This window comes from Pholcus phalangioides, unplaced genomic scaffold (genome assembly GCF_987345545.1).
Source record: "Pholcus phalangioides strain wild (caught in Gottingen) unplaced genomic scaffold, Ppha-v1.0 ptg000004l_1, whole genome shotgun sequence".
Classification (NCBI taxonomy): domain Eukaryota; kingdom Metazoa; phylum Arthropoda; class Arachnida; order Araneae; family Pholcidae; genus Pholcus; species Pholcus phalangioides.
In genome coordinates, this window is record NW_028301597.1 from 6,354,348 (window position 1) to 6,376,281 (window position 21,934).

At 40.8% G+C, this 21,934-nt stretch overlaps 1 protein-coding gene across 3 annotated transcripts in view; it reads right to left on the reverse strand.

Annotated features, from left to right (window-relative positions):
- LOC149086498 (voltage-gated inwardly rectifying potassium channel KCNH2-like) overlaps positions 1-21,934 on the reverse strand; it is a 327,715-nt gene that overhangs the window by 157,163 nt on the left and 148,618 nt on the right. For all 3 annotated transcript variants that reach the window (XM_089255950.1, XM_089255949.1, XM_089255948.1), the window contains one exon: positions 9,516-9,733. In XM_089255950.1, the coding sequence (XP_089112076.1) occupies positions 9,516-9,733 (218 nt within the window). The remainder of the gene's footprint in view (positions 1-9,515; positions 9,734-21,934) is intronic.

Here is a 21,934-nt window from a genome sequence, read left to right on the forward strand (position 1 = left end):
ACAGCACCTCTGAGACCACGCCCACTGAGACAAGGCGGCAAGCGCAACACGAAAGAGATGAGATAGCCCTTACCACATAGCCCTGGAACCATACACAATTTCTTCAGTAGTGGTTTGCATGGCCTCCTTCAAGGAGGCGCGAAAAAAAAAGAATCGTAGGAAGTAGGCTCATTGGAAAGGCCTTGCACGTAATTAGGTGACTACGAGGTACGGAAGTGCATCATAGAGACTAGCGACGAAAAAAAAAATCGTATTGTTTTGTTCTGCACCTCACATACTCGAGCGGTCAGACAAAGAACAAAAAGAGGCCACTAAACGAGATGCGTCTCTTGAAGTATACGATTTGTTTTCACCTGGGTCTGCTGATTGGTCAGTTTCTCTCGTTTTTTTCTTTTCCACTTCTGTGGAAGAATCATCATCATCACACCCTTACATTGAGGTTCATTACCCCCTCGTGCAATTTTCTATAAATCCTCCTGCTTTTTTACTATGTGTGAACATCTGTTCCTCCACCAATGCATCTTTTTCTTCCTGGTCGCAATTCTTGGAACACGTATATCTCCGCTCCACTATAAGCGTAATCTTACCCAGAGATTAGTTGCATGAGCTTTAATGGCAGACTTAACATCTCGATGGAAGCGATCTACTTGACCATTTGCTTGATGGTATGATGTTTTTCCCTGACAAGTGGTTCCCAAAAACTTAATTAGAGAATTGAAAAAAAAAGGACTCAAACTGAACATCTTGATCTGATGTGAGTTTTAAGTGAAGCTGCTAATGCCTCTATATAGTTCAGTGTCTCACACCACAGTGTGAGAAATAAGGAAGGCAGGGTCGTGTCTCCAGTGATGTGGATGGTAGAATGCATGCCCGGTTTGCAAGAGGGCCTGGGCTCGAGTCCGGGCCAAAATCAGATGACTTTTCTTTTCGAGTTCACCTCTGCATAATAGCCGGAAAATACATATTTACTTGAGGTGAGTCTGTTGGTGAACCGAACCGTGCCCAAGACGTTATGTCAACCTTAATGCGGGCCCCTCGAAACGTTTTTGTACCAGGATGTGACAGTCTATTCAAGGATAGACATTAAATGGTACAGTTATTCATTCATTACACTTAACTCATAGTTAGAAAAATTGGTAGCAGATGGCAGCACTAAACATAACAAGTTTTACACAGAAACAAATTTCACGTCAGATTCACCACACGTACACGCACATTCCAACATGCACCAATTCGTTAGAATTTTCGCGTAGGAATATAGACGAGGTGCATGTGTACTTTAGTGGTAGATATAGTAGTAGTTCATTCAAGGCAAAGTGAATATACTCCTACGCATCGACGATGGAACCAGTTGTCGAATGCGAATTATAAAGAGACAGCACAGCTGTAGCTTTAACTCACCAACGTTAAGAGACTGGAATTTCAAAGAAGTGAATGAAGCAATCGCTGAATCACCTCGTCTTTGACCTGTTCCTCTGTCATTTTTCGAAAGTCGATGAAAGATGGTGCCTCTATAGTAGATATAGATATCCGAGATAATGCATCCACCACTACATTTTCTGCACCCTGGATGTCAGTGGTAAACTGGCAAATGAAATCGAGGTGTCGAAGCTGACGAGGTGAGCACTTGTCAGTTGTCTGGCTGAAGGCATATATGAGAGACTTCGATCAAAGTGCAAAGAACGAATGGAATAGTGGGAAAAACAACATTAAATGTGGGTAAAATGGTTTTCCAGCATTTATGCTGTTTTCCCCAACTTTCCTGCGTTTTCGAATGTCAATTCATCTCAGTGAATATTGCATTTACAAAAGTAGAAGTTTTTTTAGTTGGCATCAGGAAAGACAGAGAAACAACTTTCTAGTTGGGTTTTCGGGCACACGGGGACGGTATAAAAAGTTAATTTATTTTATTTTATTAACTATACAACCCCTTGCAACATGAATGACATATCTACGTACAACACGTTATTTAGATACTTTTTCTAATTGGAAGTATGCCTTTAGGATCAACGGTTCGCCAGTAAAATGTCATACGCCCTGTCACCTATGCAACCTGCATGTATAATGAACTCACGACGAAATCACGTCCACTGTCATCAGTCACAAGGGCGGGGATGAAAGAAGTGACATCTTGTATAAAATACAGGGTGTTCTGTTAATGGACCGACAAACTCAGAGGGTTGTTAGTAGGCATCAAGAGGAACAAAAATTGCAATGGAACATGGTGTCGCAAACCACGTTCAGAGGGTGGAAATCACGAAAAACGCACGCAGGCTCTGAGTCCAGAGGAGGCGAAAGATGGATGTCAGTTGATCGCAGGATGCGCTCTCTCACCATATCTGACGTAAGCAGCGCCATGAAACGCATGCGCTGGGGTAGGATCACGTGCTGCGGACGACGTAAATTAGCGCTATAGCGGTAGTAATCACGTGTAGTCTGTTTCAATGAGCATCGCTTTGGCTGACTACACGAACGAGGAATACACTGATATGATTTACGGTCGAGGAGATGACAATCTGCTCTCTTGTAATAATTAATCGAATAAATCTTTTTGTAGTTATTATTGTACTTTTTTGTCGTTCCAGCGTGACGTCGAAACCTGCATGCGTTTTTCGCGATTTTCACCTTTTCAACGTGGTTTGCGACACCATGTTCCATTGCAATTTTTGTTCCTCTTGATGCCTACTACTGAGTTTGTCGGTCCATTAACAGAACACCCTGTATATGTAATTTACAGGGTGGGCAAAAAGTCCGTAGAAACTTTAAAAATTCATAAAAATCGGAAAAATAAGCGAATTAAAAAACGGTTTGAAGGGTTAGCATCGCCAGGTGACGGGAATGTTTTTAAGACAGGAAAAAAATTACTCAAAAAACAGACGATAGGTGGCACTGACGTACACAAGTCAAAGAAAAGATACTCGAATAACGAACAGAATGCCTCCAAATCGTTTATTACAGAACCACCACCACCACAGGGGATAACACATTGCAGGCGAGTCACAAATCCAGCAACGGCAGAGTGCAGAAGGTCCACAGTCACGGTTTACAACGGTGAACTGAGCTCAAATTCTTATAACCGTCTCATTTGCATATTTCCACCGAAGTCACTCGTACCAGCACCACCTATCGGCTGTTTTTTTCCTGTCTTTAAAAAATTCCCGTGACCTAGCAATTCTAACCCTACAAACCGTTTTTATTTCGGTTTTTTTCCGGTTTTTATTCATTTTTAAAGTTTCTACGGACTTTCTGCCCACTCTGTATAAATGTATACGGCAGAAATGAAAGACGATAAAATAAATCGCGTACACGCAACAGAATTCCTCCCTTGAAAACTGAGAATGGCTTCGCTCTTGTTGACAGTGACAAAGCCAACTTCCTGTGTGATACTTTCCTCAAATACTACGTCGACGATTTGGCGTTTTCACCATGATACGTCTAATTAGGGGACTATCACCCCTTATTCCTGCACACGTTCCACCAGCACAAGATATACCAGATCATAGAGAGCCTTCGGCTAAACTCAGCTTCTGGCCCTGGTGATGGCACTACCTACTTTTTAAAACACGCCGCAATTTCGGTGAGCGCCTTTCTATCCAAGTTCTTCAAATGTTGTTATGACAGCGGTCTAGTTCGCGATATCTGTCGACACGCTCATATAGTTCCTGTCTTCAAGAAGAAAGGTTGCTCGTCCGACCCATGCAACCACCGTCCGTCGAATAACTTGGACGATGTGGTTTGCAAAACATTCGAAAGGCGCCTGTATATCCCTATCTTAGAGTTTTTCCCAAATAGAAATATCATCCCAAAAGAACAGTTCGGCTTCGTTCCAGGAAGATCACCAACTATCCAAATGATTGAGTGCTTGAATGAATGGTCTACCGCTATGGATCTTAACAAATAAATAGATGTGATTTACGTTGACTTCGAGAGAGCATTTGACAAGCTAAAAGGATCAGCTCTGTTTGCGAAATTAAGTTACTTAGGACTTTTTGATAAAGTGATACGTATATTAGCCACCCTATTTTCAACCGGATACCAGCAGGTCAAAGTGGGTCATACACTATCTAGTAGTAGGATTGTAACTAGCTGAATCGTAGCGGGCTCAGTGTTAGTCCCACTGATGTTTCTCGCGTTCACATACGACATCCCACTTTCCCTGCTACCCGTACCTTGCTGTGTACATGCTGACGATTTGAAATTTTACCAGATCGCAGAAGATTTTCAGTCTGTCTATAACCTTCAATTGGCATGTGATCGCCTCTTGATATGGAGTGAACGAAATTCATTGCCTATATCAATGGGTAAAACGTTTGTGTTAAACATAGGGATCAACATTTCATTCCGTGCACCGCCCAGGCTCTATCGACCATTGTCAATTTTAGCCATTGCCCGGATGAGGGAGCTGGGCGATGTCGATAGGGATCAACAATCCGGAATGCCGATATTTTCTAAGTAATTGTGTAATAAAAGCAGTAGCAATACACACTGGCCTAGGCATCGATATAGACCAGAGACTCTCAATGTCCAGCTACATAGAAAAACTCGTGAGCAAAAGCGACTCCGCTGCTTAGATGATGTGGTGCTATCTATCGGTGCTATCTTATCGAAGTGCGACTGTTTTTTGTTTTTTTTTAATTTAAGCATGTGCGATGTTAAATATGAAATGTCTCAACTTTTTAGTGCTATTCGTGCGACTCTCACGTGTGCCTTCAAAACTTTTTTTCTACCAACTCTCGAGCACGCATCGCCAGTGTGGAACCTTTATTTTGATTGGCGACATCGAACTAATTGAAAAAAACCAAAAACGTTGCACGAAGTGCCTGCCTAGTCTACTGAACGACCACTACTACTACTTAACCGTACATGCACCTCGTACGCATTCCTCTTCGGAATTTCTAACGAATCGGTACGTACCGGAATGTGTGTTCTGAGTGAATGTGGGACCCTAACTTATCTATGTTGTAGAGTTGCGCTTGTTTCGTGTCCATGCTGCCATATCTCTTCCATTTTCTGAAAAAGATGAAAATGCTTGAATTTTCATGTTATGTCAGTCTCGTGTTGTAGGTCACTCTCCTGAACGACTGCAACCCTGGGGCAACGTTCTCTAGAATGGCGTAGACTGATCAACGAGTTGAAACTGCTGTACAAAATTGTCTATGGTCTAACGACTCTTTTCATTGAACATAAAATTCATGAACTCTCGCACCGGAAGTCACCAGCTGTGCATACGTATTCCATTTGCAAGAAGGAACCGATTGCAGTATTCATTTTTATGTCGGGCTCTGGCAGAGCTTGCCCCGGGTGACCAAGCATCTAGTTGCGGCCCTGCTTGTAATGTTGATAGAAGGAGAGGTGAAAGGATGAAATTTGCCCCCCCCCCCAGACTAAAACCGCCTGCTCTCCCCTAGTTGCGACTTTAAATGTAAGGCCGAGTTATAAGTAAAAGATGAAAACATAACTTATTCCAATTTATACATTCCCACTGAACGTTGAATATCAAAAGGCCATCATTTATGGGGAAAATGTTTTCCCCCATTCTAATAATTCCCTTTCCGTTTCCCTTTTTGATTTTACAAACGTGCATACTTCCCATTGATTTAACATTGCACACATGGGTCGAAAAAAAAATCTGTCAAAAATAAAAAAAACTTTCAAAAAAATAAAAAAAATATATTGTGATAATAAGCGGTATTTGTGGCATCTACTCTGAAAAAATTATAGAGTTTTGTGAATTAGAACTATGCAAAAAAATTATCAAAAAACAGTAATTTTACTCAGTGTTCCAACGGGAGACGGTCGCGTGAGGAATCGGGTGACGTCACTTGATTTTTCGAAAAGAGTAGCTAGAAAACCGGTTTTACAGCACCCCCTGGGGCCTTCCTTCATATTTTCGCGCCCTAGGTTGTTCGATGTACGACCACACGTTGGATTTTAAAAAAAAAAGGTGTTTTTTAAAGAAATTTTCCCTGATGCAGGGCCCCCATTATCTCACCTCGACTGGAATGCGTGTAAATATAGCACGTACACACGTGCGCGTGGGAGGATATACGAAAATTCCATTCCCCTTTCTCAAGGTAAACACAGTTCATATTTCGGTACGGTAATTTGTGCGTGTATGAATTTGACTTACCTTACGGATTATTACCAATCACTCATCAGGTCTCACAGGTTATTAATTATTATTTTTTACACAAAAATTGCCACGTTTTTAAGACAAATAAATCACACTGGTCGAATGGTCGACGCGTTTCGGCTCTTCAATGGAGAGCCGTCATCAGGACCTCGTGGTCAGAACTCACACGAATGAAGAGTGATGTTTACGTCTGGTCGTCCGAAGAGTTCGCCTTTGTATTTGCTGCGTCCGACTGAGGTCGTGAAAAAACTTTCAACACTTTACAACAGATGGCTCCCCAATTCGCATCCAAAGACCACTCGGACGCAGCAAATACAAAGGCGAACTCTTCGGACGACCAGACGTAAACATCACTCTTCATTCGTGTGAGTTCTGACCACGAGGTCCTGATGACGGCTCTCCATTGAAGAGCCGGAACGCGTCGACCATTCGACCAGTGTGATTTATTTGTCTTAAAAACGTGGCAATTTTTGTGTAAATTAAAACCAGGCAAAGTTACTCATTTTTTTTTTTTTTTTTTTTTTTTTTTTTTTTTTTTTTTGTGATATTAATTATTAGTTCTTGACCTCTTTTCTAATTCTGTAAAATGCAAAGTAATCCGTTTCCCGTAACGAATAGTATACGATGAATCTTATTTTCAATGTGTAGATGTACTCATGGCCCCTACAAGGGTATCCAGCCCTGGGGCCTGGGATAATTACTATTGTTTTCTCATGCTATAAATTCACTGAAAGTGAGGGAAAGAACAGCATAAACTAACGGACAAGCTCATTCTAGGTTTAATATAAGGTCCTTTTCCTCATTTTCATAGCTTTTCGCGTATCTCAGCGAATTTTGCGCATGAAAATACGGAACACTTTTTGTTGGGCTCAGGAGAGACAGGGCAATAATTTTCTATAAATGGGTTTTTTTAGGAGAGGGTGACCAAATAAAAAGTTCATATTTTTTTCATTTCATTAAATTTACAATCTCTTACAATACGGATAACGTATCTGAGGTTTACACGTTATTTGGATATTTTTCCAACTGGAATTATGTTTCTAGTATCAACGGTTCACGAGTTATTGCAGGATAAAGAGACTTCATATGCACCCTGTATAGGGAATGGTTTGTTGGGAGAGAGAGAAGACTTGCTCGAAGGGGTGGGAATTGAGCCGTCGCTCTAGAATAGAAGGGGCACCAAATCGGAAATGAAAGAGCGAAACAATTTTTGTTGACCAAGAACAGTTATGCAAAATTATTTCTGCCCACTGTAGAAGGGATACCAACTCTGTTAGGGGTAGTAATATACAGTACGAACCCGAAATTACCTCACATAATTTGAACCAGACTTACCTTGTATTTAACCTCGGAAAAAAATGTAAACAATTTTAGGAGAGGGGGATCGTCCCTCTCCCCCAATTTCTCTTTTTGGGGGGTGAACAGTGTTACAAGAATAGGGCCTGTGCGTAAAATAGTTAAATCATCTGACGATACCGGATGCATCGCCAAAAATTTGCTGTTGAAATGTTTCAAATGCTTATGTTTCAGGAAGTGAAGTTCCTTATGTAATGATCCAAGGGGCTTGTGGAAACTCTGGGTATAGGATACTAAGATTTTCTTTTAGTTGGGGCGATAAGGTAAAACAATTTTTTTTAAGGGAAGGGTGATGGAGGTAGTAGTGATTTGGGGAAACTCTAGTCAAAAGTATTTTGTAATACTTCTGCTGAAATAAATTTAGCACGAACCTTCCACACGGTTTTATAAATTTCATTAAACTCTAACAGTTGAAGTGATCAAATCCTCTATAACATGTCATCTTTTTTCAACATTTATTTTCAGATTTTAACAGGTAATAGTGCCCCCCCCCCCCACCCTCAAGTGGGAGACTAATAATAAACCGAGGAAGAGAAACAACACACTCTGGCTTTTTTCATTATTTATTCTATACGCATATTATTCTATTACCTCAAAAGGAAGGGAAAATTAGTAATATTTCAAACATAGTGTGTGTAGGAAGAAAGACGTCCTATTTCTCTCGGTAAGATACGAGCGCCCTCTGACGATGTGTACGGAGCTTAGAGACGCAGACGTTGCCTCCTACGCTGACGCTTTTGTTTTATTATTTTGTTTAATATTTTTAATCAAGATCAACAGAATAAACTGTCTTAGTATCCCGTTAAATGTGTTCATGTGATCATTCCCCACAATTGTCTCTATCCGCCTGTTATCAAAATTTGTACAAAATCGGACTCTGCTCACTGGCAGTTTATCTGACGAGTTGGGAGATGGAAAACATATTTTTAGGAGAAGAAAACTTACATAGTATCTGGAATCGTCATTGCTGAAAGACAGAGCATCAAGTTGGGCGAGATATCGCGTAAATGCCGCTTAGGAGGGAAATTGCCATTTCTATATACCGCACACGCACACATCAGTGTATAAGTAGAGTGCTTTTGTTCAAAAAAGTTCGATCCTATATTTGAAGGGAGTATACGGGTTAGTTGTTTGGGGAGAAAAAATTTGACCCGAATTTTATCCTCCCTATAGAAGGGGGTTTACTGATTCCGTCCCGTAAAGTGAGTTCTACTTGGCCCACGAAATAAGATCCACCTATTCATAAATCGAGAAATGAACGAACGGCACCGAGAACAGACACAAATAATAATAATAAATAAACAGAAATAATCTAAATAATGGCCAACAGGACGGTTGACAACTCCATCTAAAAATGAAAACGATGTTTATTTTTTGCAAATGTTCCATAACTGGACCTCATTCGATGGCAACGCCTGAAATCATGACGCAATTTTGTAGCATTGGTACAACATTGGTAAAGTTCTAGATCTCCGGCGGTTTCGGGTCTCCGTGAACGCACAGCGATTTCATATTACACCAATAAAACACTATTATTATTATTTTTCTGTTAAAGAAAAAAAATTAATCTTCGGGTTAGGAGTTACGTTATCTACGCTGTGCTGACTTATTACATAAAATTATTGAAGAAATAGTGAACCTAAAGTACCTAATAATATGCTATCGATCGATGGCATGACTCTCAACGAGATATCATAACTAATTCACCCTATACCTATAGATTTTTTTAAAATTATTTTGGCAACAGATCGTCTTTGCTGATGACATCTAACTTCACTCTCGAGAGATGCTTTGCGATATAAATCACATCTACATAAATAGATAAAAGTTCATAATCTCCTTACCTTGGGTGATAAAAAATTCATTCATAATCCACACAGAGATGAATATACCAATCTCGATTTTTTTTTCAATATTGAGCACAGATATCCTCATTGCACACAAACGAAATTCCATTTTAAATCACTTTTTTTTTCACTGAAAGCACTGAGACTGATCATTCGCTTCCTTCTCTAGAATTCCTCACCTGAGCCACTTTTTCTCCCATGTAGAGCTTGTGCGAGTGCATTTCTTTGAGCAGGAGTTTGGCTGAGTTGTTCTCCTTCTGACGGGACGTAGATTCCGACACCACATTGGACAATGATGGCGACTTTCGCTGCTGCTGGTGCTGGTATCTCATCCTGGACAGATCCGAATCTGACGAAGCGTTAGGCAGGGACTTGCTCAAGTTGTTTGCAGCCGTTCCTGATAGCATTGGGGAGAAGGAGAAAAATATGTCTTTATATATATGAAGTTTTATATCCAATCATCTCTTATCATCATTCGTACGAGAAATATGTTCTTCATTAGAGAAACAAATTATTATAAAAACAAACTGATAGAGATGGGGGGGGGGGGGTATCTATGAGTACAAAAGAATTAAATTTCTTATAAATATTCTTAATTTCCGTAAATTAATATTTATAAATATTCGTAATTTGACATTGGCGTAAAGCAAATGCTTGTATTTGGGAATCCTAACAATATTTAAGTGCTCCAGGACAACTTGAACTGTTTTTTGAACATTGTTCATTCTGGTGGTGAAAAAATCAGATAGAAAATGATCGCCTTTATTCTGAAAAAATTTCATTTCGTGTTGTCTTGAAGCCATCCTTCCGCTCTTCCGAGGCCAGGTTTGTCCTGGCTAATGGTACACCTTACGGCAATGTTCCTAAAAGTTTGCATCACGTTTCCTAGGCGAACTTTTGTCAGAGGCTCTGCGGCCAGCTGGAGATATTCATTTGTGTGCCTATTTATGCTTTGAAGGGTTTTTTATAAGTGAAAATATCCACTAAACCAGTGATTTCCAACGTAGGCGTTAATGCCCCCTTGGGGACGATGGAAAGTTCTGGGGGGGGGGGGGGTAGAAGCTACGGGTATAACATAGGATCCTAGGATCAAAGAGTTAGATTGCGTTGGGGGCGATTGGAGAAAAACATTTATGTAGAAGGGAGCGATGGGACAAAAAAAGGTTGAGAAACCATATGCACTAAACTATCATGGGGAAGCTGCAAATGAACTATTAACTACGCAAGGGAGCCGCTGGTGGCAAAAGTTTGAGAACCACTGTAGTACGGTTATGGAGATCCTATCTTCAGAAAGAAGATAAAAATACTTGGTGAAAAGAAGTGCCTCTAGAGCAGTGGTTCTCTCAACCTTTTTTCAAACCTCGCGGAGCCCTTTTCAGTTCATAATTTTTACATCGAAGCCCTGTTTGACTCGAGGAGCCCTTTTTGTATATAATTTTTATGGTGGAACCGTCTAGGCCTCTTTTTTCATTCATCTATCAAATTTACTTATTTATTTTATTTTCCTCGAGTCGCCGTGGAGCCCCTGGGAAGTGCACACGGAGCCCCCAAGGGCCCCGTGGAGCACCAGTTGAGAACCGTTGTTCTAGAGCACTAGCGGGTATGGAAGGCTTGAGCTTATTCAGTGAATGTTTTTTTGGAACAACGCATGCATCGCAGAGCTGATTGGGGTATTTAAGATTTCCAATGGGATCGATATTATGGATCATGACCATATTGTTGCGTCGTCATGCAACTGCTTCGACTCGGGGACATCAGTTTCGATTAGTTAAGGACAATTAAAGAGCGGCGGGGATTTTTTTCTCATTGGGTTGTAAATGAATGGAATAGCTTACCTTCTGTTCTCGTTAATTCCCTCATGATAGACACCATCAAGAGGAAATATGATAAGCTGGGTGGGAATAATCGAGAGGCTATCTATTTTGAAATAAGTGACAACCGTAGTTTTATGGGTTACGTTTATATTTTAGTTTTTTGCTTTATTGCTACGGATTTATTGCTACTGAGTTTTTGTATTCAGGTTTATGACAACCATACTTTTATGGGCTTTTCCCAATGTTTGTTTCTTTGCTCTATATTGACTTTTCTTTTCTTGTTTTTTTCCAGCCACTTTGTATAATTTGCCTGTCGTGGGCTTCTGATTTCGTATTAGATTTGTATTTGTACTGCGTTGGGATTGTGCTGCAGAGGTTGCGCCTTATATATTCACTTTACATCCTGGAGTGAAGAATTCTTTTATGCGAACATAAAAATTAGCGGAACATACGTTTTATCATTGAACATTTGTTTCAGTGGCCATTTTGTGCCATCAAAAAGCGCATTTTTGAATATATTATTCGTCATTACTTTTTAGATTCATATGGGGTTTCTATGGATCTTGAGGATTTTATTGTAATGGTGTTGGACCAGCATCAAAGTATGTATCCAGAGAGAAAATTGGATTTTGCGGATCAACTGCTGTATTAAACTGCTGTAATTTTTGATTTTCGAAATGTTGAGTTCGCGTAGAGATATACGGAAGCTCAGAAAATTAAGTATAAAATAATTAGCCGGGCCTATACACTTTTGAGTTGAATATTCATGCTATAACATTGATTCAACTTTTCATTTATGTCGTATCAAGCACGAAAATGGAAATTAATGTCTTCGTATTGTCTTATAATATCCAACTGCATCAACACATATAGTTTAGGATGTTTTGAAATTAATTATGGGCCCATAAATTACATTGAACAAATTCCGCAACTTTAATCAAGCATTTTTTGAAGCAAAAAACAGGCAGACCGATAACTTGAACTTCAAGAAAATTTTCAAAATCTCTAGCGCCCATCAAAAAGGAAAAAACGATTCATTTCTACGTTTCTTTAATTTAGATTTTTCTTTCATGAGTCACGCAGGAAGTCACCATATTGGTTACCTGCCTACCGTTTGTATGTCCCTCAAAGAAAGAGGAAAACATAACGTGATCCAAAAATCCTCATAGATAGGTTGACCATATTTGCTCAAGAAAAATACGGATATTGGGCTTTCAAATACGGGACATTGCCAATTATCACCAAAAATGATGCTAAAAGTAAGCAAGGTTGCCAACAATTGCTGAAATCAGAGAAAAGTCGCTAATCACGAGAAATTAAGCCCTACTGACTTGACTGGAATATTATTCAGGGATTTTTATACATCTGTGGCCATACCCTGGAATGAAGCCCTACAGCAAACTGCAGTGGATTAAAAAAAAAGGCAAATATGCTATATTTAATTGGCCCTTTAAACCAACAAGTACAGATACATGTAATTTATGTGATGACATATCCATGAAGCTTTTAACAGGAAATGATGAAATCAGTAGGAAAAGTCTCGAAACTTAACGAGAGCTCCAGTTGCGGAAAGCACAGCAGGCTAGAGAGAAAATGAAAACGAATAAGGAAAAAGAGGATAAAGCTTCGAATGACACTTACTGCTGTACATTCGACTCAAAAAGCTCTTCCTTTTTCTAAGCTTTCAACATCCGTAGCTTATTACAAACGCAATCTTTATGTAACTTTGGGGTACATTCCTTCAATGATAATGTACGTTTGGCATGAAATGGAAGGGGGGAAGAGGTTCTGAAGACATTTCTGGCATTTTTGTGAGACACCTGAGAGAGCAAGACTCTAAATATACCGAACTAATTCTATGCATGTGTGGCCAAAACCAAAAATGTCCTTACACTGTTGAAACTAGTAAATAGTACAGACATAGAGCAGCACAGTCAATTTACCTCAAATTCCTGGTGATTGGAAGGGAATAATTAAGAATGCAAAGAGGAGATGCCCAGAAGTTTGATTTACAGAAGTTAAAAATTATGATTTTGTTTCTAGCGCAGCTTTGGAAGAAGCTGTCACTAACAGAAAGAAAGACACTGAAGGAATTTGTTTCAGTTGTTTGAATATCAGATGGCTGCGAGTTGTGAGAGGTTGGCCCTTTATGTTCAAAGAGAAATAAATTTGGAAAAAGCAGGTTCGTGGGCGAAAGTTGCTTTCTTTGTCTTATGTAAGTTGAAATGCATTGTAGGACCATAGAAAAATCCCTTTGGCCAAAAAGAAAGATATGATGGATCTTCTCCCATACATTCCACCTATACATCATATATATTTCAGAATCTTCCAGTGGAGGCAAATACTAGGCTCCAAGCTACTTCCTCTAGAATTTATGATGATAATATTTTGTACAGTGATCGTGACTTAAGACAAATGGTAACATTTTTTATTTACTGTGATTCATTTGTAGTTTAAATATGCCTACTGAAAATACTTCAAAATCAAGAATTTTTCATAATGTAAAATAAATCATAATAAAATGTTCTTCACGTATACATTGTAGCATCATATTTTCTTACGTAGAAGCTTCAATTCACAACCATAGTGGGCCAAGTCCTCATTATTAAAGAAAGACCATAAATTTACAACAAAAATACTGATTCATTATTTGTAAAAGCAGAGCACTAAAAAAATGATATTTTTAACTAAACTTTGACGTATTTAATTCCTTTACATCACTTCAACTGAATTAATTATCTAACAAAAACTTTAAAGCTTAAATATTATCTATAATGAAAATAAATAGACTTGATCTACTATGGTTGTGAACCCTCTCATATGTCTGGATCGTCCCATCAATGTAGAATTCCATTTATTGCAAACACACTTTCACCCTGAGGCAAAAGAAGGACGCCTGCGTGGACAGAATCGAAAAAAAAGGATGTGAGGTCTGCAAATATACCCATCGTAGGGGCGTGAGGCCGTACAAATAACCACTGCATACGATATTATAGATAAAGCAAAATGACAACAAGATGTATAGCGTGAAAAAAAAATTCATTTTTTGTTAGTTTTTATGAAAACAAGGCAGTAAATGCAAAACACCGTGGGTGCTCAAACAGGAACCCCCCGGTTCTGACGCCACACCAAAGCATATCCCTTAGGCAAAACAGGAAAGGGGAGTAATTTCTCCGTTATCGGCGCATAAAGGCTGTATCAATTATTTGGCAACGGAGTGTCCAACACGATTCGAGACACATAGGGAGGAAAACAGGCAGTTTTCCCTTACCTTTTTTTCCTTTTCCTCGATGTTTGCGAAAAAAAATCACAAATCTATGCAGGAGATTTTTATTTTTCTGAATCAATTCTGTGGTTGCTCTACCGAATGATACAAAACAGCACCCCGACTACGACACCACTGCATTTTATTGTTGCAATTATGGCGTCGTCAACGTGCCATGGCAAGCAAATACGGAACACCCCTTTCCTCCTTTAATGTTTAGGTCACAACCTTTGAGACATTGCGAAAGGTGAACCAACTGTTGTTCACCAACTCAAAACTTCTTACGAAGCCCCCGGGTCACCAGTTATACCTTGGAATTTTTCCCCGTTATTAAACAGGGTTCCTCAAACTATTGAACACTTCTATTTTTACTCTGAAATTATTTATTTCATTAAATTTAAATTCTTATTTATTTCGAAACAGCCTTTTTCACCGAAGAGGATTTTTTTCTTTTATTAATTCTGAAATTTGTCCGATAATTCTAAAATTATTTTTTCATTAACTTGCGGAGTCACCACACAGAGCCACAGCTTCTTAATAAACATTTATTACGACGACACAAACATGATTATCTTGGTTAATGAAAAAGGAAGGCAGACATAGAAATTTTCGAACCTCACGCTTTCGTGTGCAGTGACTCTCTGCTCTGCTGTTTTCCAGACGGTCGTCTCCAGTACCCGGGATCACGTGACACGCTCGAGGTCGTTGACCCGACTCTTGGGGGGTCGTCTGCGTGAGACACCACACACTCCCTCCCCAGTGATCACGAGTAATAAGAGGTGATCGCGTACTATGGAGTAGCATCAGTGATCACGAGCACTGTAGACGATCTGGAAAGTGGACAGTACGTCCAGAACGAGTGGTTCTGACTGGTTTCACAGCAGAATCAGCTGCGAGTCTGTCAGACGTAACTGCAGTTGGTACGTTTGGAAACACAGGTACCGGCTCCACCGTCGGATTCACAAGAAATGCCGGTTTAAGCCGATCGACTGACACTGACACTGATTTTCCTCTTATGTCCACGTTGAACACTTTGTCGGTCCGGCTGATCACTCTGTATGGTCCTTCAAATGGCTGTTCCAGAGGACGTTTCACCCTATCAGTTCTTACGAAAACGTGAGAAGTAGTTTTCAAATCATGGTGAACAAATGTAGGATGTCCTCCATGCCGTTTGATTGGTCGTGGCTGGAAAGTTTGGACGTGAGTTCTCAGCATTTGAAGGAACTCGGAAGCGTCAGTTGAGTTGGAATTAGCTCGTGCTTGGAAAAATTCACCAGGTAATCGTAAAGTTTCTCCGTACAGTAGTTCTGCAGGTGTGCACCCCAAATCTTGTTTCAGAGAGCACCGAAGACCGAGTAGAACTGTAGGTAATGCTTCAGTCCATTTATGGGTTTGGTTGCATTTCAACGCGGCTTTGAGAGGGCGATGCCACTCTTCCAACATACCGTTCGCTTGTGGATGGTATGCAGTTGTTCTAACCCGTTTTGCTCCGATGAATTTGGGAAGCTCCCGGAATAGCTGCGATTCGAATTGGCGACCTTGATCAGTTGTTACTGTCAAAGGTGTGCCGTATCGAGAAATCCAGGTGGAAAGAAAAGCTGCAGCTACCGTGGTTGCTGTGATGTCGCGGATAGGTACCGCTTCTGGCCATCGTGAAAACCGGTCTATCATTGTTAGGCAATAAGAATATCCATCGGAAATGGGCAGTGGGCCAATGATATCCAAATGAATATGTTGAAATCGTTGGGAAGGTTCCACAAACGATTGTAGCGTGGATCTCGTGTGCTTGTGCACTTTGGATCTTTGGCATGGTATGCACACTTTTGTCCATTTAGCACAGTCTTTAGCTAGACATGGCCAAATGAATCGCTTTCTGACCAAATCAATAGTGCGTCTAATTCCTGGGTGTGAGAGTTTGTGCATATTCCAAAACACATCATATCGAAATTTTTCTGGAATATAAGGTCGAACAGCACCTGTTGATAAATCGCAGTAGAGCGCTTTAGCTGCGTCTGGAAGAAATACTTTCTTCAGTTGCAAAGCTGATTTGCTCTTTAGAAGTTCGTCTAGTTCTTTATCCCCCTCTTGTTGCTCAGCGATGGCAGTAAAATCAAGAGGTCCAGGAACTGAAATTGCTGTTACGCGTGATAAGATATCAGCGGAAATATTTTGCGATCCGGGAATATGGCAAATGTTCGTTGTGAACTGCGATATATAATCTAAATGCCTTAGCTGTCTAGGGGAGCATTTTTCACTTTTTTGTCGAAACGCGTAGCACAGTGGTTTATGGTCACTGAAAAGTATAAACTCACGAGCTTCAAGCATGTATCTGAAAAATTTTATGGAAGAATATGCGGCAAGAAGTTCTCGATCGTATGCGCTATATCGTGTTTCGGTGGGTGAAAGTTTACGTGAGAAAAAACCTAGCGGTTGAAGACCATTGTCCGTCACCTGGTGCAGTGCACCGCCTATAGCATAGTCGGAAGCATCTACGTGTAGAGCTAATTGGGAAGACGGGGATGGATGTGCCAGCAATGCGGCATTAGCTAGTAGCTTTTTGCAATCTTCAAATGCTTTCAAAGTTGATGTAGACCACACAACTTTTGTTTTGTCTTTTCTTTTTTTCGTGGAACCTTTCAATAGATCATGCAGTGGCACTTGTGTTTCAGCTGCATGCAGTAGGAAACGGCGATAAAAATTTATGAGACCTAAAAATTTACGCAATTGCTCAATTGTTTCCGGTTGCTTGAAATCGAGTACAGCTTGTACTTTGTCTGGGCGAGGTGTGATACCAGATGGTTTGATCACATGTCCTAGAAATTCAAGCTCAGAAACACCAAATATGCATTTTGACACATTTAAAACTAAGCCATACTGTTGAAGACGTTGGAATATTTGTTTTAAATGAATTTTGTGTTCTTCGGCATTTTCAGAAAAGCATAGAATGTCATCAAGATATACATAGCAGAATGGTAAACCTCGTAATACTTCATGCATGAACCGCATAAAAGTTTGAGCGGCATTTACGAGACCGAAGCTCAATCTTGTATACTCGAATAAACCCCAAGGGGTTGTGATTGCGGTTTTCGGTATATCTTCTTCGGCAATGCTAATTTGATGATATGCCTTGAAGATGTCTAGTCTAGAAAAAATAGACTTACCGTGCAATTCTTGTGAAAAGTCTTGAATATGGGGTATCGGGTAAGAATCAAATTCCGTAACACTATTTAGACGACGATAATCACCGACAGGACGTACAGTACCATCTGCCTTGGGCACAATATGTAACGGTGAGCTCCAAGGGCTTTTGGAGGGCCGGATAATCCCTTGTTCCAAAAGGAATTCAAACTCGGTTTTCACCTGTTGTTGAATTTTTGGATTGAGACGGCGAGGTTTGGAAGCCACCGGTGGTCCTCGAGTGATGATATGGTGTCGCGTCACATGTTTCACTGTTTTACCGATCTGTGAAGGGTTGAAGACATCTGGGAATTCTTGAAATATAGCACTGTATTCAGAATCTCCAATGGTAGTGACGGAAGGTTGTGTTGTAGGCTTGATCGATCCGAGTACCCGTAATGATGTTTGCGAATCGATGAGTCGTCGGTTTCGCACATCAACGATTAGGTTGAAGTTGCTGAGAAAATCAGCTCCAAGTATTGGTGAAGTGACGTCAGCTACGAGAAATGTCCAGGAAAAAGGTTTCCGGAGACCTAAATCCAGTTTCTTCACCGTGGAACCATAAGCAAGAATCTTACTGTTGTTAGCGGCGAACAAATGGAAACTTGGATGTAGTGCTGACGAATTTTTTTTAGGTGGGATAACAGAAACTTCACTGCCAGAGTCAACAAGGAAATGGTCACCCGTAACTCTGTCGATCACGAAGAGCCTGCTGGATTTGTTGCCCGATTCCATCATACCAGCGATGATGGAAGGTCGTCGTTTTTTTTCTGGAATTTACAGGGCTGACGGCAGTAGCGGGCTTTCTCACCGAACTTGTTGTGATAGAAGCAGATATCCCGTGCTTGACTTGAACGAGATGTTGAACGCCTAGCTCGTCGCTGTTGGGAGTTACTACGATATCTCCCTCTAGAGAGTCGATTCACCGTTGCCGTTAGCTCTGCCACTTGTTTGGTGAGCGTTTCGATGGCTGATGTCGAATCGGTTCGATCTGGAGTCGACTGCATTTGCGATGATGATGATGATGATGGCTGGATTCGACACACATAATTTTGGGTAGTGATTTCAACCACTTTGTCGGCTAGGACAGCAAGTTGATCTAATGGCTCACTGGAAACCGATAACACTGCTTGAATATTTTGCGGTAAGCGTTGCATCCACAAGGTGAGCAAGAACTCGTCAGTGACTTTGTTGCCGGAGAGTTCTTTCATCTTTCGCAGCAGTTGACTTGGCTTTTGATCACCCAGCTGTAGCTCGTTCAAAAGTTCCTTGACTTTTTGATGTTCCGTCGCGGCGAACTCCTTTATGAGGCGATCCGACAAGGCTTGATAGCGGTTGATTGCCGGAGGATTTAATATCAGATCCGAGACGAAAGACAAGCATTCTCCGTCCAAGGAAGAGACCAAGGCTGCATACTTCGTATCATCGTTAGTGATTCCACTGAGTTGAAAAGCACTGTTGCACTGTTGAATCCATAGTTGGACATTGGATTTCCAAAACGGAGGTAATCGAAGTCCAATCCTCGAAACTTGAGCATTTTCTTCCGCCATCGCTCAGCTCCAACGGGAGAGAGAGAAAAAAAGAAGAGAAGACGAGAGAGGAGGAGGTCACACACCAGGAGAGAAGAAGAGCAGACGATGATGCGTGGGCGAGAGGGGCCTGTTCTTCAGGGGCCTGTTTGAGGCCCCTGCATGAGATTAAATCTTCAATGAAGATGGACTTTTTTTGATGGTAAATGTTCCTAAACGTCGCTGGTCACCACTGCGGAGTCACCACACAGAGCCACAGCTTCTTAATAAACATTTATTACGACGACACAAACATGATTATCTTGGTTAATGAAAAGGAAGGCAGACATAGAAATTTTCGAACCTCACGCTTTCGTGTGCAGTGACTCTCTGCTCTGCTGTTTTCCAGACGGTCGTCTCCAGTACCCGGGATCACGTGACACGCTCGAGGTCGTTGACCCGACTCTTGGGGGGGTCGTCTGCGTGAGACACCACAAACTATCAAGTTTCATCAATTTGAATTGACCAGTGAAAAATTACCTTTTTCAATTATTCTAAAATTTTTTCAGCATTTCTGTAAATTCTGTAATTGTGTATACCTTTTGGATGACGAAGTTTTCCTTTCGAAATATATGAAATCATAGGTCTTAAAAAGTGTTGTGCGACTCCCGCAAATTCGACACGCCGACGGCCCTTTTAATGCATCAAAATGGCACAGCATTACTAATTGCATTGTTCCGGATAATGTCCCGCACAAGTCCTTGAAATGAGCAGAGGATGAAACAAAATGTAGGACGTCACAGAATCAGCTGCAATCCACGAGTTTAATGAAAAACGCTAGCAGGAATGACCTATGAATAACAGAGACAAAGAGAGGTCTCGTCTTCAGAATAAAATTTTACAAATCTCTTTCATAGTTCTTGAAAAACCGTGCCACCTTTTAAAGGCCAGGAGAGAGACCTTCTAGATTTTTCTACTATCTTCTCGGATCATCCTCACACTTCTTCTTTGGCATAACACCGGAGCTGTCGCCAAACGTTCCACCTCGGCGATATTTCGAGGGGTTTACAAAAAAAGTGCGTTATCGATTATTTACCGGTGAAAAATAAAAATAATAAAACACAATCACTATTTACATAATTTTCGTAGCACTGCCCCGTCCTTTAAAATTGGTCGTCCCGACAATTCAATCTTCAAGTCATTGGGTCGCACTTTGTCATTCACTGTGATAAGGAGCCAGTCTGTTGAGGTGGACCACCTTGCACTTTGACGATGGAGTCTTTTGAATTCGAATTACGACATCGTTCAGTTTCTTCACTACTCTGTAGGGTCCTCCCAAGATGTCTGGAGTTTCAGGCAAAGTCCTATCCGACGCTTCGGGTTCCACAGGTCTTTTTCCTTGAAGTCGTGAGACGTGACCTTTGCATCGTAGCGGTTCTTCAGCTTTTCGGAGCTGATAAATTCACAACGCGTGCACGCACATTCCAACATGTACCAATTCAGTAGAAGTTCCGCTTTGAGCCACTTATTGACGTGTTAATTGATAAACATGACTGTATTGCACTGTGGAGTGTATACAGCTCTCCTTGCAATTTGGATATCATGCATTCGGGAAAGAGCCTGGAAAAAGACCAGATTCAAACTGTCCACCCCGTAGCATGTTATAATCGGAGCCATTAGTTGGAAAAATTGACGGCAGATGGCAGCACTATACATAACAAACATCATACAGAAACAAACTTCATGTTAGGTTCACTACATATACACGCACAGCTTCCAGCGTTGCCCAGATCCTATTCGACCACCTGCTAAAATGTCTTCATTGAGACAAAGCGGCGAGCGTCTGTCTGGGTGAGGAGTTTATTGGATGACAGCTTCCATCGATCATGCATAGGTGGATACAGAAAGCACCCCCCGCCGCTGTGCAATCGTGTGGTCACAGTGAACGGCTCACTTCGTGAGAACCCGTGTTATACCCCCCCCCCCCCTCCGCCGACAGCTCACTGGTGGTTGGCTGAAATTGATTTTCTACAAGTATGGTTCTCAACTTCGAGACCTTAATGCGAGCCGATCTCCCTGTTAAAAAAGTCTCACCACAGTGAGCAGAAGCCCTTCAAAGGTACAAATATTTAACTATTATACTTCCCCAAAGTTTGAAAAATAGATGACTGCACTGAAACGCCACGCATAACACTAGATACGTACTCCGACTGTTAAGTACACATGCATACGTCCGGCAAATCTCACTCGACAGTAAATTGCATGGTCCCAGCACATGGCGATGGACTGGAGTCACCCGTGGTTTGAAAGAAAAGAATGGAGAAAGAAACCCCCCCCCCCCCCCGTTCACTGTACACGGCGATTCGCCCTGCCCGTTTAAATAGCATGTACCGCCCATTGAGATTACATTGGTTATGTTTGCGTATTTTGTCACATCTGAATATGAAAAACAACATTACAAGACATAAATTATTTCTCTGTTGTAGCTTCTTCATTTCAATTCATTTTTATGGCAAAATACGTAAATGCATGCATCACTTACGTGAAAAACTGAAAGTTTGTTGAATTGATATTGAAGTGTTTGCTAAAGTGATATTTCCATATGATTTTTTCCGCACTTATCAAGTTTACCAGCATCACTTAATAATGGAGTATAATCACCGGTAGAAAGTGGTAAATGTAAAGGTAAATTAATCAAACTTACCGAGACGATTTGTGATTGTGCGTAATCACCGGTTCAGTACACAACATCAATGCAGTTGAATTGAGTGCTATTGAAAGCATTAAACTATCACAAACATCGAACTTTCCCAACTAACAAGAAATTGATCAGT